Genomic DNA, 27,476 nt, shown 5'->3' on the forward strand with positions numbered 1-27,476 from the left:
GCACAACAACAGCGATACAGACACGCGGAAATTGGAAATGAGAGCGTGGTGTTGCCGCCATTAGACCTATTGGACTCACCAGGGAGGGTAGGAGAGTCGGTGAAGTCATGCTTCCGGCTGCCTTTTGAGGACACATTTCCGATGCCATCCGTCATATATTCAACGGAGAACGACGGAGGCTTTGAGAAATGGTACAACAAGCTTGCTTCTGGTGAATATGTTAAACTTTATAACTGTAGTTTGTTTTAAAGGCATTATGCAGTTCTGTGGCCATGAATACCTATTTTATTTCTCTTATTTGTCCGTTATTCTCTTCAGTCTTCGCATGCTTGAGATCCTTCTTTCCGTTTCCTTCATTTTATCTGTCTCATTCCTCGACACCTGATCACGAGGTCGTTGACGCTCTGCGATAATCAAATCCAACATCTCGGAGTAATTGGCAACCTGGCTAATGCTTAGACAAGCTCCTTAGACGATGTCCCCGCCATCTGCCGAGTAGCACACTGCTAACGAGAGTAAATAAGCAACACGTTTCGTTGTTTTTATTCGTCTCCCCTTCAACCGGCTCAGATTCTCCAGCAGCTATCTCCAAGAAACAGTCCTCGCGCTGCAAATCCTCCTCCATCCACAACTCGAAACATTTAACCTTCTCTCAGCCATCCCAGCATCGATCTGACACGCCTCTTTGCAGGTCACCAGTGGTCGTTGTCATAGTAACGGAGCATCGTGGTGTTGCAGATACAGCCTCGGCTTTGAGCCCGACATTCTAAGCAGGTCAACCGTGCGCTACATAGCAATGGAAACCAGGGAGTTATTTATATTTCTTCCCCCCCCCCTTACCATACCGGTAACCCGTTTACCACCAGGCATGCAGTTTTTCCCCTAACTTGGGACTGTAATAAATAGTAGGAGGAGATTTAATTTGTTGGGAAGCCTCCTGCCTCGCGCTAATTCCGCACGTGGGTTATCAGTAACTATTAGGCCTCGATCTTTATTTCATCCAGAACGCGGCAGGCGGTAGAAGGGCCTTTACGCTATGTTAATGACAGTCTAGCCGAACTGTCAGGTATCATAAAGTTCATGGAGTAACAAAGAAATAGTCCTTTTTCTTAACACCTTAAGAAGATAGACCAAGAATCAGTGGAGTCACGGTTTTGGCTTTTTTCATTCGTAAATGGAACTAAAAAAAAAAAAAATTTGTGAGTAGAAGAGCAAATATCTTTTACTGATTATTGTTGTTTATACAATAATCTTGGCGTTATATTCTTTACTTTTGTCATTAGTCTGCTATCTTGTATTCTGGAAAGTTTGTAAATATACTGGTACATCCTGGAATCTTTCCAAAATATATACAGTTGGAGAGGGTTTTTTTTTTTTTTTTTGCTTCTAATTTTTTCTAAATCATTCTGTCGTTTACCCTATTCTGTTGTGTTTAAGGACAAAACACTAAAGAGTTTTTGATTACTGCATAAAAAACAGAAAACATTTCTCGAAGAATTGAGTTGAGAGATTGTTTCGGCAAAGATATGTCTATTACACGTGCATTTTTGACTCTAAAAATCTTATAGTTTTAAAAATTTTAATGGGACACGATGCCTGGAGAGAGAGAGAGAGAGAGAGAGCGAGATATGCCTAACGAGACCAACATTTTATAGGCATCAGACCTTGCGGACAATACTTTCCTGATAATAGTGTCTAGACCACTATGTGATCTCTAATTGCTGCATAGAAGCAATCTAATAGTTCTTGAAGTGTTTATCGCATCTCTTTAGTGGCCTCTGTTAATTAAGTTCTGAGACTCTTATTGCTAATTTTTCTTGACAGTTTCTGCTTTCTATCGGGTTTACTTTTATCCCGAAGTTTCTGTTGTGTATCAGTAATCAGTGACATGTATAAACGAGATGGATGTAGCACAAAAAGCCTTTCTTTATTATTATTTTTTTTCTTCTTTTGGCGCATGCCCATGATTTATTAGAAAGCCTCGGATTTCTAGAGAACCCATCCGCAAAAATGCTAGAACATTTATCACAGTTGGCCACTATGATGGATACCCTTACTTTGCCGAAGTAACAGATTGATGGTAGATGGGAATAATATGATGGAGTAGGAGAAAGGGGTGACTGATAGGTTACTCAATCGATAGTCTCGCATTATGCCGAAGATTTCGATGTTGTTGGAACCCTAATGCCTGTCCGAACTTCTGGCTATATCGCGTCTTCACACTAACTGGAGTGTTCTATTATAATGTGAAAGTAAAGGATAAAACATACGAATTTGGTGCAAACTTTATACGTAGTCTCGCAAAGCAGATAAGCAAACATAATAAAAATGTGATCATTGGAATATGATAAACTACTTTTCACGTGTTTTTTTACTCCCTGAGTTAGTGATATAACGCTATGCATTTTTTATGTTAATATTTTCTATTTTTGTGAGACGTGAAAGGACATTATAAGCAAGTTTGCTTTTAAAAAAATGGATAAAGAAAAATACCAATTCTCGGAATATAATTCTTAGCCATTTTAAGAAAACAAAAGTAAAAGATAATAATAAAATAACTACTGAAGCGGATTTAAATTGTCACTTTTTTAAAATTTTTGAGTTTAACTAAAAGAATCATAAAAGAAAGCTTATTTTTTAAAAATGCTTTCACGTATAAGGAGAAAACTGCGTTGTCATGAATTTGTGCCAGCGCAACAAAAGGCCGTGAGGCATTAATGCGTTTTGTCTATATACTGCAAGCATTCAATGCTATGGTTGGTTTGTCCGTTTGCTGGATGAAAAATCAGAGTTTGAGAGAAACGAAAACAGTGACACTCCCGCGGGAGACCGACCAACTTGGCTACGATGTGAAGAAGCCCATAAAAAATTGTAGGCAAATGACAATTATTATCAATTAATGTAGAATAGCGATACTGTTCCATCCTATTTTCGCCACTGGGACTCATTTGGAGAGCTCTATAAGAGGAATTCTTAAAGGTCTGAACAGACCTTTAAAAACACAAAACCGTGCCAGTATGATACACGACAAAACCGTTTATGAACTGGAAATGATTCGAATTTGGCATTTAAATGTAATTGTCTGCGGAAAATACTACTAGGAAAAGGGATATTAAAAAAAAAAAAAAAAGAGAAGAAATCATACAAATATTGTGTTTTTTCATAGCAGTCAGGAAAAATTGACGTACGTATTCCACTTTTAAGCCAGTAACTACCTCAAACGTTGCAGGGACTGAAGCGTACGAGACGGCAATTGATTTAAATCGCCACCTCAATGCTCTGAGATCTTCCCCATATTAATACCGATTCTTGAAGACAGATCTCTGCTCCGACAGAGGAGTGTGTCATGACGTAAAACCGGCGCACGGACATCTTTCATCCGCAAAGTACTCTGGTGGAATATTACGTTAGAGAGCTGACAGCGATACGAATAAATATGGTCCCTGTCTCTCTTGTCGCTGCTTCTTTTCGCATACAGGCAGTGTCTATCGGAAAGCGAAGAAGAAGAAAAAACAAAGTAAGAGGATCGTATTTTCCAGGGCCCATGTCTAGATCCCCCTTAAGTGTAGTTGTTATGAGGACGTGTTCAGGGGAACGAAGGAAGGAGAGTAACAGCCAATTCGTGCAACGTCACTTCCACTTTGTCTCAAGATGAAACCATAGCGGCCCTGGGCAGCTCGTTAATTCTGAAGCTAAGGTCTGCCAGCACGTGCCATCTTCCGATATCGATTCGGTTCTGCTTTTTCTTCACTGCCACGTCGAATGTGTAGCAACAGGAAGAGAAGAGGAAGAGAGAGAAGAATATATTCCAAACTTTTTCTTTCTGTTTTTCCTTTTCCCCACATCATCCAATTCTTTTCTCAGATTTTTCTCTTCTCAAGATTGAAAGAAAAAATAATTTTCGCTCATTTTTGGTTTTTATCTTTTGCGTTCTTCTTTCTGTCTGCTTTCGCTTTAATCAGTGGAGTCCATTTCTAAGAATGTTCTGTTCTACTTTTGATATTTTCGTTTATCTTCTGTTAATTCTCTTTTTGCTACCAACGTGACTATCAGACACCACGATGGATTTCGTGTCCAACTGTAAGCTTCGGTGTGTGTAGCTATATTTACCAACCCATCAAAATATCACTTGATATTGATTTACGGTTGAGTTCTGTTTGCCAAACGTCTTGATGCAACTCTTTTTACTTCCCCGCGTTGTAAAGCTAAAATATTACCTCACTCCCTATTAGAGAAATTTCGTAGACTCCTCAGAACATTGTTTTAATTAAAATGTCATCGTATCTTAATGCGGAGAAAAATCTCCACTGGATTAATTTAAATAAAATTATCAGTTTGAACTAGTTAGCAATATTTCTCAACTTTGTTGCTGTCTTTCTAAAAATTTCCCCGATAAATAGAACACGCTCCCTGAAATATTCATCCGTACATTTCCTTCCATTAGACTAGCCATAGAAACACATTTAGAAACAGAAAAATTTATGAAGGGCTCTTCTTTTTGGATTATACTTTATCGATTCCGGTGGTGTTTGAAGTCTACCAGTGATCAATGTTGTATAAGATATAACTAAAAATAGGATGCAGGTTACTTTGTTAGGTCACTAACAGTGCGGCTGTTTGGAAAAAAGTTTGATTTATGAATGTCGTTTAAGTAGTTTATTTTACAAGCAACTGAAGATTATATTTTTTGGGGTGTTATTTTTCAAAACTAATATTTGAACTTTAACAAATTACAATTGCTCATTGGAATGGTTCCGGTTAACGTTGCTCTGGAAGCTATGCATATACAAGGTTCTGGTTTATGGACTCACCTTGCTGCGGCAACAAGGATGGAATTCTACCGATGGATGGTGATAATATGTACTTTTGTGAGCAGCTTGGAGTCAACAATTGCTCCTCTAGCTTGCCTCAATGTTATTTTATGCGCTTCCGAGTAAGATCATGTTATTTTTATCGAGTACCCTTGTGTGTTTTATCATTGAGTACTGTAGTTTGCAAATTTTAAAATTGGGCTTATCGCTTTTGAAGATTCAGAATGTGTAGAGCATTCATCCACGGCCAGATCAAATGAAAATGTCTAACGAGTTAGTGAGCTAACTCACCAAAACTGGTGTATAACTAGTAGAATTGGTACCTATGTAAGGTATCAATTCATTTTGACAGAAAAACTGAACTTGCTACAGGTCATGGTAAAATTTATGCCACATGCGTTGACATAAGCAAAAATAATAGCCCGTTCATATGTGCAGTGTTTTTCAAGAACATTTAGGATGATCCAAGGTCATCGCGGGACATGAAACACAAATTTACGGATATGATCTGGAAAAGGAAGTTGCAGTTTTAAAAATAAGATAAATTTTCTGTCACACGGTCAGAGGAGTTCACAGGGTAAAGGAAATACAAGAAACAGCACCATATTTCTCTCACAAGAGCAAAGAATACGGCTTTTATCCTATCTTATTCTAATAGGATAAATCACATTTGTGTCTTCTCAGCTGGATCCTTAAGAAGTTCATTTGAAATTTGCAAGTTTCTGATTATCGATTTGTTCGTTAAAAATATTATTTAAATTTAAAAAAAAAACTGCTAAAAAGTAGTATCAACGTTTATGTTATTATATTGATGAAAATTTTTTGTCGCAAAATTTTTTCTTTCTTACCCATTTAAATTATCATTTTGATGAAATAATTCGGGTATTAATACATAAATTTTTAAATTAAATAAGTGTATAGAAGTATACCTTCATTTAACAATTCTTTCCGATGATTAAAAGGGTATTTTTTTCTCACTTTTCTTGCATTATGCATCATCTCTTATTTCGCGTACACATACAAAGCAGAGGATAGAGCTCACTTCAGTGGAGCACAACTGAACCTTACACATAACAACCAGGAATAACAACTGAACATACCTAACAAATGACAAGAACTGTATATAAACCTCCAGAACTGGACGGCACGAACCAGACTACCACACCTGTACTGACAACCGACAGGCCTCTGCACCATTGTATGCAAAACAACAACCTGCGAGAATGATATGCGCAGACACAGTCCCTGGCTGGAGAACCTGTAGACTAGCGCGTCGAGTGCAAGGGAAACAGACAAACCTGATCAGGAAGAAATAACAGCTCACGGCACGAACTGAGCAAGGGACTGGACAGTAACTGGAACCAGAACTGGCCATAGATCAGCAACCCTGACAACGACCGGCAACCCTCTGTGACAAAGGCACAAAGAATAAGGAAAAGAGTGTTTTTTTTTTTTTTTTTGTTTTTTTTCCCTTACTCCTGAAGGAACCTGATCACTGCACTTGATATGGATTCCGGAATTGACACCTCTACTACCTGGATGGTATGGACAAGACTTGACCAACAGCGACAAACCACCGGACTTGACATTTATCAACACAGACCTTCACTGACTTGACTGGACGGGACTTGGTCCTGAGTGATATCCCAAATGGGAACACCAATACGACCAACCAACCGCAGCTTGCTGCTGGCCATCTTGGCTCTCAAACCATGCTCCCTTGCATGGTCCCATCTTTTCCCCTCTTCCCCGGCAGGGGGATTTTATTTATTTTATTATGTCTAAGGTGGCACCTAGACTTCCGTCTCTCTCTACCTGATAAACTGACTTTGTGCAGAACCTCTGCAGAACAGACCTGTATGGCAGGTCTCTTCGCCACCAGGGAGCAGCTGGCACCTGCGCAGCCGCTCCCTGGTGGCGAAGAGACCCTAATGGCCGCCCATAGTCACTTGATACCGGGCCTGGTCTTCTATTTTAAGTGCCTCATGCACAAAAATCCCGCACCCACCGGAAGTAGTGCTATACCGGTGGGTGCCAGCAATCCCGCTCCCAGGCTGCCCACACCTGAGAGCCAACCCCGGCAGGGGGAGGGGAAAGTGAAAGACATCAATACACTTTCGCTCAATACACAAAGCGCTAGACATCAATACACTTTTCACTTTCCCCTCCCCCTGCCGGGGGAGGGGAAAGTGAAAATGTATTGATGTCTATCGGCACCAGGGATTTCCCCCATCTCCGCGTTGCTTTCATTGTGAGTGTATCAGTTCGCTGGGAATGCCAGAGATTTAAGTGTGTGGGCTTTGTATTTGTGTGATGTCGTGTACTGTTGTTAATCTGGTCGTTTAGCCGCTGGACCCCTGCTGAGCCCCAACGTTGCCCCACTTTTTCCCCGTGGAGGCAGACCAGCAACCCAGTAGACGTAGTTACGCTGGCAGGTCCTGCCTCGTAATTTCCTGAGATTTCAGCGGCTAGGACCTAAAAAAAAAATAAAATAAAAAAATAATAATAAAATGATTTGACATGTTTAAATTTAGGTGTGTGGGACTTTCGCTAGCGTATAAATGGAGAGGGGAAGGAGACTGATGACTGGGGGGAGAAAGGCAGAAGTATGGTGGCCCCAGGTTTCAGTGGGGCAGGCCCATGCACCACCAGAGAGGAAAAGTAGGGGTGGTGAGGAGACGGAAAAACCATCCCCTCCCTTCTCCCCAGGGAAATGTAATTCAAAGATGAAGGGGCCCCGTCCTTGTGTTTTCTTATTCCTTCTTCGGGTGTTTTCTGTGGGGAGATTGGTTCTTTATTTGTCTCACCTGGTGGCGAATCATTGTCAGCCAGGCGCTGCGTCCACCATCGTTGTTTGGCTGGGTCAGGTTATCTCAATTTGTCTCCAGTCAGTTGTCCTATTAGTTCTCGGGTGTCTGCTAAGAGGATGGCGCCTTTTGTCAGTTCAGTAATGACCATATCTGGGACAGTGTTCCGGCCGTGATTTCCATGGGTCCTACTTTGTAATAATGAACTGTGGAATGTTTTCAGTCCTAGGTCACATAAGGGGTGTGTTCCCGTCCTGGGTTGTAGATTTGACTGGTCGTCCCTGCCTCATGTGCTTGGGTCGCACAGAGCAGGGTCTCATCTCGTTCATTGAGTGCTCAGGTTTGTTATTGTTATTGTTTGTTATTTTGGTTTTTAGGAACATTAGCAACTAAGGCCATATTGCTCCGGGATATGCGGTGGTCATTCCCTAACCTTTCCGCATCCTCCGTGTTTGGTGGTGACGGGCTCGAACCCCGGTTTAATCAAGAAGCGTGTGCTACGCACTGCTGCTCCTTCCCACCTGGCTACGGAGGCGCCTGAGTGCTCAGGAGAATTAATCATTGCAGTTGAGAGTCATACTCGATGTCTCTTGGGATGTCTTGTCCTTGTGTGGTTTTGCTTATGACATTCTCTTCAGTGGATCTTCTCGTCAGTTTCTGATCGCATTTCGAGTTCTGCTTCTTATGAAGAGGTCCCGGGCAAATGTGGACAGGATTTGGTATTCGTCCCTTGAATCCAATAGGTGATGTTTCTGTCGCTTCTGTCTTCCCCCCAGCCTTCTGTGTCCCCTCCCCCACTCTACCTAATGCGTTAGCGTATACCCCACATAAGTTGAAAAATTTAATAACCACTAAATTTAATTGCGTTCACACTAAACTCATTTAGCATTTCTACTCAATTTTCTTAACCCCACCGAGCGAGAATTTTTTTTTTTTTTTAGGTCCTAGCCACTGATATCTCAGGAAATTAGGTGGCAGGACCTGCCAGAGTAAATATCTAAATACTAGTGTACCTGGTCTGCCTCCACGAGGCATAGTGTGGAAAACGTTGAGCCCTAGGCGGAGATGGAGGGAACCCCTGGTGCCGTTAGATACGAACACACTATACACCTATGCTTATTTTACCACGCAAAGCAGTGGATAGAGGACTATTTAAGCAGATATGAATAAATAATTCAAATTGTATTTTTTTAAACGCAGCCACTAATAAAAGAAAATGCTTCTAGTCACCAGCATAAAACCAAAAACATTAAAAAATTCATTACCCTTCAAAAAAAAAAAATTTTTTTTTTCATTTTGTTTCTCTTTTTACTGTTCCTTCTCTCTTTTATGAATGATCCTGAAACAGCGTTGCTACATCACTGGTGTTCTAAATTGGGGATAAATACAGAGCAGAAAATCCCCTTAGCGGTGGCTTCCGTCCAAGGCACACAAAACGACTGGATGTTGTGTGCACTCGGTGAGACTTTGTCGTATTGAGGGCAGTGGAAGTAGAGAAAACCGAGATGGGGAAAAAATCAATTTCTTCCTCCGCATCACAGCGGGCGTGCCTGTGATGTGTAGTGAGTATCTACAATGCCTAAACTTCTCTTTTTTGACAGCTTAAAAAGAAAAAAATTCCAACGAGATCAAATATGGGGGATGGAAAGAACAAAATCCACACGGAGTTTATTTTAGAGAGAGAGAGAGAGAGAGAGAGAGAGAGAGAGAGAGAGAGAGAGAGATTGATTTGGTAGGATGTTATTTATCCTATGCGGTCGGGCACGCTATACTGGTATAAGAAGTCATGGTAAATATGGGACTCCCTACCAAATATTGCTTGTCTTGCAAATGGACTGCAAATAGGCTTACTGGAGAAGGAAAACAACATCCTTCGGATAGCAATAAGCATTTTAAATGTACTCTATTTGCATAATAACGTGCGTTCAGTTCTGGGAGGATACAAGATCAGGAAGAATTGACTTTCCTGTGATTCAGTTCAACAAGATGTAAATCAAAACTATTCGGACAGATGGCCCTGCTCTCAGGGATTCCGATGCATCCTTACAAATCACAAATTTATTATCCCTTCTATTTTCGGGTTTATCCCCTTCCCTCGTTTTGCCATTGATCGACGGATGGTCACTGTAGAAACGGCCTAATTTTTCGCGAAAAGTCAGTGGAACTTGGAACAAGTTCCACTGACTTTTGGCAAAATAGTGTGCATGACAGTGTTCAAGGCACTATTGGTTTTTCTCCTTTTTACCCTGTTTTGTGCAATTATTAAGCAAAGTTTGGAAAAAAAAAAAAAAACTAATAAGAGGAGTGTACCAAGCATTGGAGTTCCAGTACATAGCGAGTTGGTCGTTATCATTTAACCAAAAATTATTCTTGGTCTAACCTTATCTTTTTCACCGATTTCCTCGGGCGTTTTCTTTATTGGTTATTACTAGACACACTAAGTAAACTTGCCGAAACAATTATTATTCACGCGTTATGCAAAAAAACAAGAAAAAAAAAGTTTCTTAAGCTGTTTACTTAAAAGAAATTACCAAACACATTCTACTTGTTTGGCCGGAGGCAAATCAGAGAACAATGGACAAGCAATATTGGCGTAATGTGTTTGGAAAAGTCGCCCAAGATTAATTATCACTTTTGCATTCTGGAAAATGGTTTCCATGTTGTATATACATAAAAATAGATGGCTTTTAGCAATTTCTGAAAGAATATTTCGAATTGTTACTGGAATTTTTACTATTTGTTGAATAATCTGGTGTATGTGCGAGTTTGGAATGGATTTTCCACGTTTTTTTTTTTTTGTATTGGTTAATTGTTAAAAAGCTTTAGCACATCGTATTTAAATATTCTGGTAAATTCGGCGATGGATATCTTGAATTTTTGAAAATAATGAAATGCATGTATGCCCAATTAATTCTTAAATCGCGTTTGTTTTATCAGTAAATGTTTTTAATGTATACTGTATAAATATTAAACAACTACTCTTCTATAAAAAGTTGTTTTTCTTAAAGGTGTAAAAAAAAAAAAAAAAAAAAACACACGAAATTTTGTACTTTATTTTGTTTGCACATTTTGTTCCTAAAGGACTCTTTCTACGTTTACTCTGGATATCAATGGATTTGGACGTGTGAGGATTTATTTGGTGAATTTTCCGTTTCTTCCACCCCTCCCCCCCTTAAGGCAGCAACGAGTTTCTGCTCAACGTTATCGATAAAACTTTTCGCAATTTATCACGGCTTTTGAAACGGCCAACTATCTATCACGTGCTTGACCAAACTGTCAAGAATTCAGTGGGTGAGTGTCTTAAGGTGAAGAAATGTCGACTAGTCGCAAAGAATAACAAAATTCTCCTCGTAGGCTGAAACTAAAAAAAAAAAAAAAAAAAAAAAAAAAAATTAAAATGAGTTTTAGAAACTTTAAAAAATTGCGTAGAATATAGATATAAATATTCGCATAATACAATGATGAGGAAATCCTCGATGCTGTTGATCATTCATCAAAAGGTGTATTCACGAATGATATTTGCTGCGCAGACATTCGACAAAATGAATTCTATACGAGAACGATAAGTCGTACTTCTTGACACATTCAGTCGATAAATCGTAGATAGCAACGTAATGCTCACCTGACATGAATGATATAGTGCAGGATCGGACTGTTGTGATTATCAACACTCGGGGCCCAAGAGAGATTCACAGAACGTGAAGTAAAACCCATAATTAGAGGCATCCCTGGAGGATCTGGTATATCTGAAAGAAGATAAAAGTCAGTTGACAGACATAAAAAATACACCAAAAGGACATCTTAATTCACTAAATTGAGATAATATCCTCATTAGTGAATTAATTATCCCTATTAACTCAGTTAAAGACAGGATTAATTAATTAAATAACAGGAAACTTCAGTTACACTAATTTGTTCCTGGTAGGGACAAAAAATGGCCCAATCTAATCGAAAACTCTGTTAAAATGTCAGTTTGAAATTCATATTTCAGCTTGTTGCAGTATCTGAAAATTGAAAGTTCAGTCTACTGATTTATTTGTTGCTAGATCGGCCGGCTTATTGTTCATCCCATTTCAAGTGAGTTCCATATGAATTTTTTTTTTTTTTTCTTGCACGAAGTTTCAATCACATGTTACACAATCATTAGAAAACGGTTCTGGAACTTAAAAATGTTAGGCATTTTTAAGTGCTAGAGCGCTATGCATTTCAGGTGCGTTAGATTACCAAATAACGTATCTCAGGGGTTAAATATTCTATGCTGTGCTATTTACCAAGGCTTCACCACGTGATTGTCCCGTGAGATGGGGTTTATGTAGCAGCACCAAGAAGGGAAAGGGAAGATTTACAGGGAAGTGGGCTAACCTACCAACATGAAGTTCACCATCAGGGTCCCCAACACATTCTAAAATAAGTCGTAAAATTTTGAAAAGGATCAGAGCTGTTCTAGTTAGTAGCAATGTTTCTGAAGGTGAGGGGTTGGGCAGGAAACCAGACTATGGAATCGGAGTTATGCCCGAACCTTTTTTGGGACCGAAACATGAACTTAAACTTTGGTGGCCATCGCGCTTTTTCTTCTCAATTAATGTGTGAAGATCCGAAACATACTTTAACATATATTATACAGATTTATTTTTTTTTTGGGGGGGGGGATGTTTGTGGAGTGTCTCTGAAGGCCCAATTCCGAATCTATAGTGCTCTCCTCAATTTCCTGTCTACAAAAATGTTCTGTATAGAGCCCTTAATATTTCCTAAAATACTGTATAAGCATTGTAAATTGTGTTTCTTACAGAGAGTTTCGCTTGTTGAACATTAGGAATATACACTGACAAAGTCATCTCAAAGTCATATAACAGTATTGTTGCCGACCGGGCTAGCCGAGTGGGTAAAGTACCTGCCCGGCAACCCAAAGGTCGCGGGTTCGATTCCCGCCTCGGGCTTGGATTAAAGTACTGCAAAAAACCTTGGGAGGTGCAATATGGCCACAAAAGCCGATGTGCCAACAACTACCAAATCAAAAAAAAAAAAAAAAAACAGTATTGTCCACAGTTCAACCCGCATGAACTGTGGACAACGCTGCAAGAGGACTCTGAAAGAAGCACTTGACAGCATGCCCTTCCCCAAACAGTAGCTGTTGTTAAGAAGCTGGATGGATTTATAATTATACTTTGTTCAGATCTAAACAAATTGACAAATTTTCAGCATATGCTCCTCAGTCGGTCCACGGGAAAGTTTTAGGTTCAATTCCGATTCCATACTCCTCATTTCCTGAGAAAGAAAATTATGAGGGTACTTTCTGTTAGTAACAGGGATGGTTTCAGACTCAGTTACAATTTCACAGCCCTCTGGTCTCCCCCACGTAAACAATTCAATAAATCAATAAATATGGAACAGCAGCTCCAGTCCTTTTCAAAATTTAATTTCGTTACTTATTTAGGATATTCTTTGGGAATTTTGCTAAATTTCATGTTAATCCATGTTCTCCGTGCACCTGTTTCCGACAGTACTGCGACACAAATCCCGTCTCAGGGTTCAGGTTCAACAGGTTCATAACCTGAACCTGTTGTGAAGTTTTGATAAACAATCGAGTAACAATATAGAAGTTTTTGAATCCTGAAATACCTTATTTGATAATCGAACGTATTTGCGCCAAAGCACCTAAGATCACGAGGCGTCACTATATGATGTCTGTAAATTACGAGTACTCTGTAGTCGAGTTACCTGTTTTTAGTAATGAAACATCCGAGCTTTCGGGGTAGAAGGATCATGTAACCTACACCGAGACAGACTAACGTGAACATAGTGTGAGTAAAGGCCATTAAAGTTCCTCCTGTCCCAATGGGAAGTATTTCTCGATTTCAGCCAGCGATGGAAAGCGAACCCAGGCCTCTTCCACACGATGGTCTGTCTCAAAGGTAATTTTCAAACCAAAGCCGCAATAGATCGTTCACGGCATAATGTTTCAATTTAGTAAATGGACACCGAGGAATCCATTTTGTCAAATGTTTTGTTGTATTCCCTTAGAATTATATACAGCCGTTGGCCTCCGTTAATGCGAGATGTAATAAATTGTCACGATGTACAGAAAATTAGTTGATGATCCTGAAGACAGGTCTCTTAAGCTTGGTTGGAACTTGCCCAATACTAGTTATATGTATAGTTCCTTCTAAAAACATATTTTCAAAGACTCCTTGGATAAAATCAGAAACTGTTGAGTGACTGAAGAGCACTGTGTACACTCACAAAATGAACGGTAGATTCAACTAATTAATTACTGACGCAGAAAAACAAACACCTGTCCGCTATTGGCAATGATCTCGTTCACAAGGAAGATATCACGCCTCATTAGCCAGATGCGCGATTTGCTCTTCAACATTATGTGTGGATATCGCAGTATGGAGAAGGGGGAGGGGTGTGTTGTCTTTGTCTGCTTCTTCAGAGAAAGTTCCGTCGATTCAATACACACAATTCCAGGGCGAAGGAGGGTGACAGACAACGAATGCAAACACCGTGACCTAACTCTATTTTAATGTCTTCAAGGGGTGCGCCGAAAGCGTGGGAGCAGCGCTGCACTATTGGGGCGAGGGTGGAGCTCTGTTGCCTGGCGGAAGAGAGAAAGTTTTGTGTATAGAAATGTGTAATCCCCCTTCTTCAGTGTACACAAACTGCTAGTCTTCTACAAATACCTCTCTTCTCTTCTCCCTCACCCCCTTTAAACACAATATGTGCTTCTAAACTCATCACCCATTCCATTCAAGCAGCTTATTTGATGGGAGGGTAATTTGTCGCATGAACAGTTTTCGTAAAAAAAGATTATAAATAGGTAGCCGCATTTCTTTCGTACCTCATTGTTCAGGTTGTGTACATCACCTCCGCGATTCTGGCGAATCTTTCTTTTCGTCGCAAAGCGACCCCTTTTCTAGTCCTCATATTGTGACAACGACTATCGCCAGATACGAGTGACTGACAAAATCGTCCGAGAGATGATATTCATAATACAGAATTTTTCGTGTTGCCGCTAGGTGGAGCTAAATAGCAACGTCTACACCTAGATATAAGATTTTACAATAGGCCTAATAGATGAAACATACTCAGTATAAAAGTAAACTTCCATTATAACATTACTTGTTTATTTATTTTTAAAAAAATGGTGGTCTGTTATACGTAGATAATAACTTTGATTTATGTTAACTGTTTTGCTGAAATAATTTTAAAGTATGGTAAATTTAATTTAGCTGTTTTGCTGAAATATTACTAATTTAAGCAATATAAATTTTGCTTAAATTTAATTTACTTTCCGTAAATTTACTTACCTTTATTCACTCAAACACTTCTCAAAAAATATTGTGCACTTCCGATTTAAAATTATTAAAAAGGGTTTGTTCGATAGCAACTGTAACTGGCGTTAAAAAATAAACGGTGATAAACTAAGCTCACAACCATGTCAGAGAGTTTGGCAAAGTGCCAAAAATCCATACAAAAACGTTTGAAATACATAAGGGCTTGGAAACTGTTGTTTATCGATCGATATTAAATACAGTCCAATAACATTGGAGAATAATGCACAATGTTCCCACGTTTTGTCCATCCGCAACTAAATTAAGAGGGTATGTCCTGCTGTTCAAAAACGAAACAGCCGAAATATTTTTAATATATCCTGTTTTGCTAATTATAGCCAGGCACACCTAGTTTCACATAACTTCCAAGACTTCCCTCCTCCTCCTCCAAATATTCACGACTCCCTGCGGGAAAACGAATCCAATTATCACATTAGTTATCTCATTTCAGGGGCCGTATTTAGGGAGGAAATGGTTCGTCTTCCTGTAATTCTCCTTTTCCTAGAGTTCAAACTTCCCGAAAACGAAAGTCAAAAAAGACAAAAAGAAAAAAGACACTCGCACAACTTTATCAGTTGTTAATTAAGGCTTCATTAAGAGGTAATTACGACGCAGACGCTGCAATCTTCTGTCTACGGCTGATAACTCGACCGAGTGTGTCTTTTGGCCTACATTGGTGACGTTGCAATGTTTGGGTGAAGGGGGAAAAAGCGGAGTTTTTACGAACTCCGCCAACAACACCCTCCCGAGTCTCATCGATCAGCGGGGTTGGTACGACATTAGATGAAGATAGTAGCAAGGGTGGGTGGGGGATTAGAAGTAGTGTAGCCGCCAAAATACTCCTTCAACTGCCTGCATTATTTCTCGAACGTTACCAATAAAGACGGCTTTATCGACCTCCTCAGACTTCCAAATGGCTTAGCCTGCTTTAGGAAAACCAAAATGCATTACGTTAATAATAGGTTAACGCATGGTATCTGGTGAATGCTACGTGTGTTGTTAGGGTCAAGGCGTCTAGCCACCGCCGAGGCTTCTAAGCGAACAGTTGCTCTCCGGTGGTTAATAAAGGTAAAAGTACTCTCATTAAACATTAAATTACACGTATTCAAAAGGCGTATTCCAGAGTAAAAATAGCTGTGAATGCTATTCAAGTAACATCAACAAAGAAGAAATGTTATTTTCGTTACTCAGCCACCTGCCGGTAGAATTTAAATTGTTCTCAATCGAAATTAAACTTTGTGCGTGTATTGCCTAAGCATCTTTTTAACCTAGCGCACTGGATTTTTGGGGAGACTAAAGGAATAAAGGCGAGGTTGAAAATTGATGACTGATCTACCGGATGTCTGCATCACCATCCCTCACTTTGAGAACAACAAATTATTTCTTGTCCAATGTGTGGTTTCCTCGCTTATGGTATTTTTTTAATTGGCGTCCTCTAGGCTGTTGTCGAGTAATATGATTGACTGCCCCTGTCTCCAGGGGCTATGAGGTTCATTTGATGGCAAAGGAGAGAGGGTAGTGATGATAACGGCGTTGTCGCCTAGGCCTACCCACCTGCTGTCCGGGTGTCGCATAATGGATACAGCGAGACCTTGTTACGGACCAAGACAAGCGACGCTGTAGGAAACAGCAGGCCAACGGGCGACCATGTATTATCTGTCAGAGGGGATAGTTATTAAGTTATCAAAACCCGACTGCAACAACAAGTTCGCATGCGGTCGTAGGCAACAAGTTCGCATGCGGTCGTAGGCAATCCGTGGTTGCTCTAATGGGCTACTTATGAAGAGTGGACTGCGTGGAAAGACAGCGAAAAAATCTACGAGCACCAGCCGTATTCACCACTGACCCACTTACTTCAGTTTTCCAGACACTTCAAATCAAACCGCCTGTTGTCTCGTACACCTGATTTTATTCCATCTTCCCCATGGAGAAGTGAAGTTAAATATCAAAATTTGTTCCACTCTCATTCGGTCAGTGCGCTTATCACATTTCTGCCACCAGACGGCACTGTATGCGACATCGTAAAATTACCTCCTTGCGCCTTTAATTGTGTTCAGACGGTCACCTAATCTCAGGTTTCGTTTGTTACCAAAGGATCGGCTGGGTTCAAAGGCCGAATTGAATTCATTAATCCATTGTGATGACGCAGATTTGATGATATCTTTAACAAGAATCTTGCTAAGTGTTATGAAATGGATGGATAGCTTTGCTAGTCTAATTACAATCTCCTTTACATTATCTTCTTCTGCTTTCCTCTGTTCTTATCTTGTAGCATATAACCGATCCCCTTGATAGGGTAATAGTTTGACACGATGAATGAACATTGTTGATGTGGAGAGAGTTCAAACACGTGCGACCAGATTGGTGATGAGTGCAAACCGATGCAGATATGAAGAACGGCTTAGAATGTGCGGACTGCAAAAGTTTTGACAACTAGACATCTAAGGGGATAATCTCATTGAGATGTATAAATCACTGAGAGGATTGTGAATGAGTATGATCTTTTACCGTCGTCGGTGAGATTAAAACCAGGGGACACAAATATAAAATTTCAGGAAATAACAGAAGACTGGATCTCCTGAAGTACTTCTATGGGCAGCGAGTTGTCGAACACTGGAATAAGTTGCCTATCAACGTAGATGAAGCACTGAGTCTGGCTAAGTTCAAAGAGAATTGGATGGGTACCTTATGGGATTGGGAACAGTATGAATATTTAATTTTATTATTATTTTTGAATAATGCAGTACACACTAGTTGTCTGCGTGGGTAGCACAGTGACATCGTCGCCATCCTCCCCACACCGAGTGGAAAAGGCGCGGGTTCGAATCCCGTCGATGACGCGAAGAACTTTAATGGGGGTTTTCTCACTCCGTGGCTGAGTTCGTCGGTCTCAGGCGTAGATAGCAAGGGTTTTCCCTCAAAATCCGGGGGATTTCGTCCAGCAAAACAGACAAATCGACCATAGAACACACGCAATTAACAGACATATGACACACAGCACGGCAGATGAATTTAATTATTTGGGTGGCCTAAAAATAATAGTTTGGTTTTTTTTTTTTAGTATACACTAGTTGTCACTGAGATTACAGCAGTTACGATCGACATACTTTCAAACACCGTGTGGAAAACGCTTGGGTTCGAGGCCCATCTAGACCGAAAGAACATTTATAGGTTTTTCATTATTTTTTAACACCGCAACTGAGTTAGTTTCGAGAGGTTGCACGGCTTTTTCTCTTGGAAATGTGGATTATTCATCCAGCAAAACAAGTAAATTGATCTTAGAATACACGTAAATTGCTGATTCCTTGTGGTCCTTATTTATTTGCCTTGGCGCAAGACCAAAACGACATAATCTTAACCCTCGTGAGTAGCATAGTTGATAGGATCGCCGTCCTCCCCACACCGAATGGAAAAGACCAGAGTTCGAGTCCCGTCGATGACGTGAGGACTTTATGTTACTTTTTCACAACATGGCTGAGTTAGTCGGTCTCAGGCGAGGGTAGCATAGTTTTCCCTCCCGGAAACTCGGGTTTTTTGTCCAGCAAACAGAAAATCGACACCACAGAACACATGGAATTTATAGAGAGTATACACGGAGCAATATGACCCTTAGTTGCTGATGCTCCTAAAACCCAACAACAACATCTTAACGCACTTGTATCCTTTGCCTTGGCTTGTTCCTTAAGGTTGTATTCTTCATGCAGAGCAGCACTCAGCTATATAAGACCATGGAACCATATAAGTTACATGGACTTTTTCGATGATTATTATTTTGCTTTTTTGCACAAAAGGAGCTAAGGCTCAACACCGTCAGGATTCGTGTAGTACTCGCCAGCTGTAATTTTTCTAAACAGTGTTTTCACATTGTGGCAACACTAAAATAGAAATGTCATAGGTTAAATGCATTGATATCTGCACATCCTTGACCAGTGAAGTACTTCCTTCGTTCAGCTTTAGTTCGAACAGCAAATAACAATCTCGCCGCATTAATACAATTTCTGGAGACGTCGTAGACAGTTTTCTCATCTTGAAAAACAAATTATCGTTGCAATGATTTCAGAAATGTATAGCGTTCCGTTCCGGTTCATTTATCACGCTATATTCTACATTCTCTGAAAATGATTATAGCCGCTGCTTTATCGAGAGTGATGCATCGAAGGTTCAAATTCTTTCAAGGAATGAAAATAATGTTGTAAAATATTTGTCTGCATTGCATGCTCGGTCATTAAAATCTTGTGTTGACGCTTTGCCAGAATAAAACGAAATCTGCCAACATTGGACGCCTGGCTGACTTTCAACTGAATATTTTCGCTTCCTTTGTCATTCTAACTCGCTTTTATTTCAGCAGATAGAAATCCAGTCACGCGGAACATTGATTCACATTATACAACACGGCGATTTTAAAAGCCAGGAATGCTTCTGCTGCCATTAAAACTAATTTGAAATGTCGTACAGTTATGCCAACTGCCAGCTGACGGTTATGTGAATATTGTAACAGCGTGCAGGTGTTGGCAAAATAATAGACGCTCCATAATGATTACTGTACGTTGAACATAATGTTTGTGTTGGGCCATATCACATTCCGCTACACAGCGTGTAGAGGAATATGATATGGCCCAATGAGTCCCACTTCACCCTCTGCTTCTGTAAATGTTATTCTCTTTTGGAGCCAGTTCAAAGAAGCTGGAACACTGGACGAATCCTTCGTTTTCATTTGGAACGAGGAGGATATTTCCTTTCAAGATTAAGTCTTCCACCTGCTCTCCGCACGTCATCTCAGATGCTCTGAGGAACACAGAAGGATGTTCTCCAACAATAGTTCTGAATTTCTTCAAAAAGGTGCAGGCACTGTTTTCAAGAAGTAACCCTTATGCCTTCCGAATGCTTTGAATGATAGCCCTCGTTTCCTCAGCGAACGAGTACTATTTTATAGTCTGTGTTTGGCAGCTTTTGACAATGTCTGACGACTTTGACAACTGCATTTAGATGTACTGTATTTCTTATGTTCCCTTTGGTCTTCTGACACTAGGGAGCTGAAGTATCCTCTCTCGCTGTCTCTCTCTCTCCATCTTGCAGTTTATTGCTTTCCATTCTGGAAGCAGAGATGCCGGAATGGCATTTGCAGTTCTGTTCTTTTGTTTTACTGTTTTTATGTGACGCTGGCAGATACGTTCTCTTTGATTCTAGAGTTTGCTGTTTTGACAACAGGTGGCTGAAAGTGCAGATTATCTTTGTTAGGTTCGAGAGTTTGCCATTCTGAACAGGTGTCGCTTGTGGCAGTATCAAAGTGAATCTCTTGTATAGAATTTACAGATTCCATTCTGACCAAGATGACATCAAATCTATCTATCTTTGTGGTTTGTCATTTTGACAATATATGGCTCCAGTTTCAGCGTAAGGGACATTTGGCCAGTATGCTCAGCTCCAGATACTAAGAATCACCTCAAACTTTACACACTACAGATTTCTAATCCCTTAAGACGTTTTCCAGCGAAGTTTATCTAACACTATCCACTTCCCTCTCCCTACTGTCCCTACCCTCACTATATTGTGTACGATGAACAAGGAGATCTAGGAAATAAATGTGTATTAACAAAGTCATATCATGTCATTCTGTGGGAATTTCTTGTTCTTTATTGCCAACACTCCGTATTCATTATAGGAAAAGTGCTTCGTATACGCGCGCGAAATTGGTTATTGTACCGCCACACAAGAAAGTGGACAACAGCTTCGCAATCATAAAGTACACTCAGGCTACCTTAGCGACAGTCCATTTTACTTTAGCAGCGACTCCGCTGCTCAAATTTCACCTCCCAAGGATAATCATTCTATCTCAAGCAAATATCTGACTCGGAAAGGTGGTGGACCCAAGATCTAGAGGAAAGTTGGCAAACTGCAGAGGCAACAAAAAAAAAAAAATTAATAAAATCTCGAAAGAGATTATTACGTTGTGAGGATTTCATGTGCGCATGTGTGGTACATATTACCTCATGCCTCGCAACATTAGTACTAGATTTCTTTTATTTCCTCTTTAAAATCCCAAATCGGTTACAAGTTCTGAATGCAGTAAACTGGATTTTAAATCGATATGTGTAATTCACCGCAAACGACCACCTCTTACAACTTATTTTCTATTCGCCTTGTTCAACGGACACTCATTTCAAACTACTGAGTATCGAATTGCATTATTTACAATGGCAGAGCACGCTCTGAGAGCCTACACGCGTACATTCATCACCGATTTGTCACTTACGGGGGTTTGTAACGTTTGTTTTATTAATTCACCCCTCCCCTATGTGTGCGTGTGCAGTTTATGTTCTCGGTCGGTATGGCACAATCTAGGCTTTTATCAAGTTAACTTAACCAGAGCTGTTATGTGGGAATCGGCACGTAAAGGTACCGCTGATGATGATTAAGAGAAATAGGTGAAGTCTACCTCGCGTATTCATCAAGCAGCTGAAATACAGTCCGCGCAAACGATTTTCTAGAGAAAACACGCACGTGTTCATTTTCCTTTCTTTATTTTTTAAGGTTGCACTTTTCCCAAGCATTTCATTTCACGTGTTCATTTTTTTTTCTTGCCAAGTTTGTACTCCCCAAAGTAGTTTATCTTTCTTCCCAATAATCTACATTCACTGGCCAAAAAAATTAGAAACCTCTAGTCAGTATCTAGTAGAGCCATCTTTTATCCAAATTACAGCCCGTCCACATCGTGTCATTGATTCCACTAGGTGTCTAAGGGAATCTAGCTCCAGATTTCACCATTCTTCCATCACGATATATATCAGCGTCTGCATTGTGATTGGTAGAGGACTGCAAAGCCCAACTACCCTTTCCAACGTATCCCAGACATTCTCCATTCGATGCAGATCTGGAGGGTTAGCTGACCAGGCAGATGTTAGAAACCTTGGGAATGTTCCTGGAACCATTCTCAAGCGTTGTAGTCTTGAAAGAATCCATTGCGATTCAGGTAAAAAGGAAACATTGCAGGGCGAGGTTGGTCCGATACGACAGAAAGATATTCGTTGGGGCAACACGATCTTCTAGCGAAATGAGCGGACCCAGTCCTTACCAGCAGAACATAAAATCCATACCATTTCCAGTCGCTTGAATGGTGGACACGAGACAGTAGGGATGCATGGTCTTATAAGGTGCAAAAAAAAAAAAGTGTAAATTGAGGCTCGTCAGACTACAATCAATTTCGGCACCGTTCCAGTCCAATCTTTCGTTCTTTTTCAGAAAGAAGTGGCTTTTGTATAGACATTCGACTCCCAAATCCCAGATTCTTCAACTTTCGCCATAGTCCGGTTGGAAATGAGTCTTTCTTTGCCTTAATTGAGTTTTCCAATCATTTTCTACACACTGGATCCTCTGTTCTGACATACAATTCAATTTAAATTATTGCAGTCTTGTTCTTAGAGTACCGCTTTCTGCCAGATTTTTTTTCTTTTCGTCTTTCATCCATTATATAGTTTTAAGATGGTTGCTGCTTTCGACAGACCAGTGATATAAACAAAATAAATAAATTTTCTGTTTATACTGCGGTACATCCACACAATAAGAGATTTCATGTACCTTAAGTCTTTCGCAGTGATGTTAGAGCTGTTGTGTTTTTCAAGGCGCTATCATTTTGTTAATTGATGGAACAAAGGACAAACATTAAATTTTGTGTCTGGTTAGAGAAAATTCCACTGAAACTTATATATCTCAGTTTTTCGTCATAATTTCCATTATCGAAATGGAAAATAAGACTCAAGATGTTATGGGAAATATTCTTAATTGAACACAAATCTCGCTAAATAATGAAATGTTAGGTAAATAAAATGAACAGTGCTCTCTAACTTTTTCCACTGTAGTGCAAAGAGGCTTTGGGCCTTCGAAGTGGTTTCTTTTGTTGTTCTTTACAAATGCGATACTTCTTCTAATGTTAGGGGAAGCTGGAGATTGGGATGCTGTTATCACGCAATCCCCAACACAATGCAATCAGACTGCCATGCTTCAGTGCATCAGCGGAATCCGCCCGTTGTGTTCTTCTTTACTTGCACCTGGTTGTCGCACGCGGCAAGAAATATTGCTTCAGTGAAAATGCTGGTATCAGCGGTCTCAAAAGAGATGGGATAACGTTAATCTTTCAGTGAGATCGCTGTGTGTACGTTGCCAATAGTTTACACATCTCTAAAGGATAACGCTGCATCGATTTTGTAATAAGAATATTTGCCTAAAGATTTATTCATTAGTATTCCGTTTTGCCCTTTGAAATACACTACAAAAGGATTCTCCAATAAATTCCTCTACCGTGATAACCATTTTACCTAAAACCAATTGAAAAAAAGTGCTGTTCGCACAGCGGCATCTATTTTATTACGAAATAACCTTTTTTTGTGGAATCCCTTGGCCAAATTGAAGGAATTTCTTGTTAGTATCGCAACAGTGGCTTTTCGGACTCCACTGATGCAGAGTTTCATCATTGAAATTACCCATCATTCCAAGGGAAGCACTTCTTTCCATCTCATCGCACTTCGATCGGACTGTATTATCCTACTGGTTTGGTAGTGTGAGGTTACATTTCTTGTCTCAGCGCCACATCGCTGGTTGCTGTCTCCTGTCTTGTCAGGTAGAATGATAGATGGTCATGAGACCCAAGAAAAACAGCAACCTCCCTGCGTTTTGACTCCAGGTGGGTGTTTCATTAGTGAGAAAACTTTTCCCGGTAATCTCGGAGATAAGCAAAATAAATAGTCCTGTTCCGCGATCCAAGTGTTAGGGGATATTCCCCTCTGCTAAAATTCAAGGTGATAACAGAAACTATTTGGGGAGTGGGGGACACAAATAATAAATGGACGGGTAATGCTACCCTCGCGCCTTAACCAAGGGAAGGCAGAACTTTTGGTGGTAAAGTAATTCGTCCGTTGTGAATTTTTGATAAGTTATTATCTGTAATTTTTATAAATTTTATTTCAGTAATATTCACTGCCTCCAGTTAATCAATACTTAAATGGGATTTCGAAAACAGAATAATCCAAAATCTACACATGCTTTGAATGACCGGGATTCAAGCCCGTGGCTGCTAAATACGGTGCTGCTTCTCGTATTTTCTGTATCTTGTGAACTCCTCTGACCGTGTGGTGTTGTCCCGGATTATAAACAGAAAATTTATTTATTATTTAATATTCATTGTATTTGTAGCTGCTTTCCAAATACTGGACATTGTCCATCATACCTAAATTGAATTCCACCTTGGACGGCAAATTTTCTCCCTAGATATTTAATAAAAGACCAAGTTTTAGGCATTGCCGATAATATTTTACCAGCCAATGACTCAAGAAAATGTGTCAGAACTTCGTGATGCTTTTCGCCTTCCGATTGAGGATCCTTGAAAAATTTTTTTACATGTTTAACATTATCGTCCTTTAAAAAAAAATTACAATTATTGAAAAAAATTATCTGGACCTGAAAACTGCTACGTAAAGTTGTCCATGAGCAATATTATTTAAGATTAAAGATTATTTCTATTATTGCAACTTTGCTGAAAGTCTGACCCTGACATTCGTTGATTGTGATGACAAAAGCTAAGAAATTGTCTTCTTTTCAAAGTAAACAAGTTAGTTAAGAGCAAGCTGGGGGCTAAATCAATTTTCGGGATTTGAAAATCGGCCGGAAAATTTTTTGAATTATTTCCCCCCCTCAATTTTACTGCTAAATAAAACCTATTGCAAAAGGAAAGGGATTCGGAAGGGATGTAGAGTGGATTTATTCCAAAATAATCCCGGAAGAAGTGGCATTCAAAATTGTATTACTACGTTGAGTTATTGAATACCACATGCATTGAGATTAGAAATATTACATTCATAAGTTTTTGATTTAAGAATTAATATGTCGGTCTTCCTCTGAAGAAGGCTATAAAAAAAGAATATCGGAACTTCACCTGAATTTCATTTATCATATGCAGTGTGGCCTTTTAGATCACTTCATGCAATCTCATTTATCCCCCCCCCCCCAAGTGATACGTAAAGATGAAGAAGAAGAAAAAAAAAAACGGACGGCTAGTCTTTTCACTCTTCTTCATATCCGCATAACCATCTCAGCTAATTTCCTGCCATTTATGTAAATATTTCCGATTGTGAAGCAATTCTAAACGAATGTCAGTTCCATCTTATTTACATCCCTCCGCCCAAGTATTATTAGCAGTTGTTAGAATTTTCAGGCCATTCTTACAGGAAACTTCCTGAAGTATCATTCGGTGACTTTGTTCAGTGCATAAAATGCGCATAACGTTTAATTAGTTTTATGCTTTTGAAAAGAATGGAGTTCCGAACTAAGCGGGAGTTGCTAAGCGAGTTGCTACTCCTTCGGGCTAGTAAATTACTGAGGCTTGACTCGGCCGCTCAAAATGATTGATTACTTTTGAATTCGTTTTGAATGACGTCTTTCTCTGCGGTTTCCTCTTTCATTTGCGGATAAAGAGCGTCCGATGAGCTAATGCCAGTCCGCGAATAGCGCTGATATTTTTGATTTTCACGAACGACTTGTAATTCGGTCTGCGGATTATTTTCTTAGACAAATAGTATTTGATTAATCTGTGTTTCCCTGAATTCCACAGCGAATTTTTCTTTCTGTTATCACTTGGCCAGTCCTAGGCCAAGAGGGTCGGGTCCGATTACATACGATGTTAAATGCATTATTAGAACAAAATTTCTTGTCCCGAATGAGAGCTTCACGCAAATAGAATTCCGGACGTAAATAAACATTTTCCATTTATAATCCTGTTCATACGCTAGTCAGTCTACAACGTAGCACGAGGCTCATACCCTAAAATACTTTAAAGTAATTTTTATATACTTTTAAAATCTATGTTTATAGCTATAAGCATTTTATTTAGTATGTATAGTACTTATGGTATTTTCTTTATCATCCAGCCCTCTAACGTGCAGTTCTAAAAATTATTTAAAATTATTTAAAAAATAGCCAACCAGATGTTTACGATATTATTATCTTTCAGTTTGTTCAGTTGTATAATAATTTCTTAAAAGACAAATCAGCATAATTGTTTAAAATGTCTTCTGAAAATGTTCTTGTATATAGAAGGGTGCTAGAATATTATTGTGCACGCCGTCATCAATGAAACTTTTCAGTGCGATGTGACTGAGACAGCGTTGGCCAATGAAAAATATCATAATACAGATAACTCATTTTGTTTTATTCTGCAGTTTCCTCAATTCTATGGTTATGGACGTAATAGAGATGGACTCTCTCTAATCTAACAATGCCCACAGTTTCAAAGTTCTCTTGTTATTATGCAGTTATGTAGCTACGCAGTTGATATTACATCATTTATGCAAAATATGCAAGTCTACTTCTTTCTCTGTTATTGTATTACGCTCTAACGACTGTTATATTTAGAATTTACTAATTATTTCCTCTTTAAGGAACGCATCTATCATTTTAACATGGGAATATACGGAAAATTCTATCCACTTAACGACATTTCGCTTAACGACACATTTTCTAGGAACCAAACCCCGTTGTTAACAGGTATAAGACGTTTCATTTATATTGGAGCAAAATAAGTGGGTCAGAGTATGGAAGGATACAAATAAAACTATTTTATTTCATATGGAGAAAGGGCAAATTCGAATATTATTCATTTTCTTCAATATTTTAATTGTTAAAGTAATGTAGCTGTTCAACCATTTTAATTATTACATACTTTACCCAAATATCACAACGCTGTGCCTTCCAGTAGCTTTCAAGCTAGCAAAGTTATTTTTATATTTTTTTATTAAAACTTGCATCTACTTTTTTTTTTTTTTTTTTTAATAAGAAAACGAAGAAGAGAGTTAGAAAAGAACAAAAGACACTTCTGCTACGAAAAAAAAAAAGCATCGTGTTCCATTTATTAGTTTAGTCTCTAAGGAACTTACCGTTAAGACGGTGCATTACAGAAGGCTCTCGTTAAAGAAGCAGCATTCTTTTTAAATGTACTGATGCTCCAAGACACTGTAGGAAGTCGTAAAATTCATTCGGACCTTTAATGGAAGGAATTTATTTTTAGATCCAAAAAATCCACGAAGTCTTCACTTTTTTTCCTCCCATTTTTGCCGGGCTTTCAAATTATTACGTTTTTTTTTTTTTTTTTTTAAATCTTGAAGTATTTCTTTGGCATGGGATGCGGAATACACCCTCAACTTCTGTTTTCAAAAAACAGCCACTTTCATATTATGTTTGGAGCTCACAAACCATTAGGATTTTTATTTTCTAATCAGGAAAATGTTGGTGCTGTTTGCCGTGTAATTTTCTGCCGTGGCTCACGAGACATCTCCGATGGCTCCATTGGCGTTATGCTGTACACCGTAGTGTGTTAAAGTGTAATGGAGTATCCACTTACACGGAATTTATTTAGTGAATTCGATTATTTTCCGACTTGGATCGATACCTCTGGTGAAACCCAGAACACGCCAGGTAAGATAATGGTAAAGAGATCATCACAATCAACGAATTCGAAGAAGCCCTGAATAGAGGATATT

The 27,476-nt window shown here is 39.3% G+C and overlaps 1 protein-coding gene across 1 annotated transcript in view; it reads right to left on the reverse strand.

The window, feature by feature from the left end:
- Nucleotides 1-27,476, reverse strand: part of LOC150090130 (putative receptor-type tyrosine-protein phosphatase mosPTP-1) — a 529,269-nt gene that overhangs the window by 360,460 nt on the left and 141,333 nt on the right. The window contains exon 3 of the mRNA XM_090390174.1: nucleotides 11,241-11,364. Within this exon, the coding sequence (XP_090246300.1) occupies nucleotides 11,241-11,364 (124 nt within the window). The remainder of the gene's footprint in view (nucleotides 1-11,240; nucleotides 11,365-27,476) is intronic.

Source organism: Mastigoproctus giganteus, chromosome 2, assembly GCF_048544385.1.
Source record: "Mastigoproctus giganteus isolate SK-2022 chromosome 2, ASM4854438v1, whole genome shotgun sequence".
NCBI classification, from domain to species: domain Eukaryota; kingdom Metazoa; phylum Arthropoda; class Arachnida; order Uropygi; family Thelyphonidae; genus Mastigoproctus; species Mastigoproctus giganteus.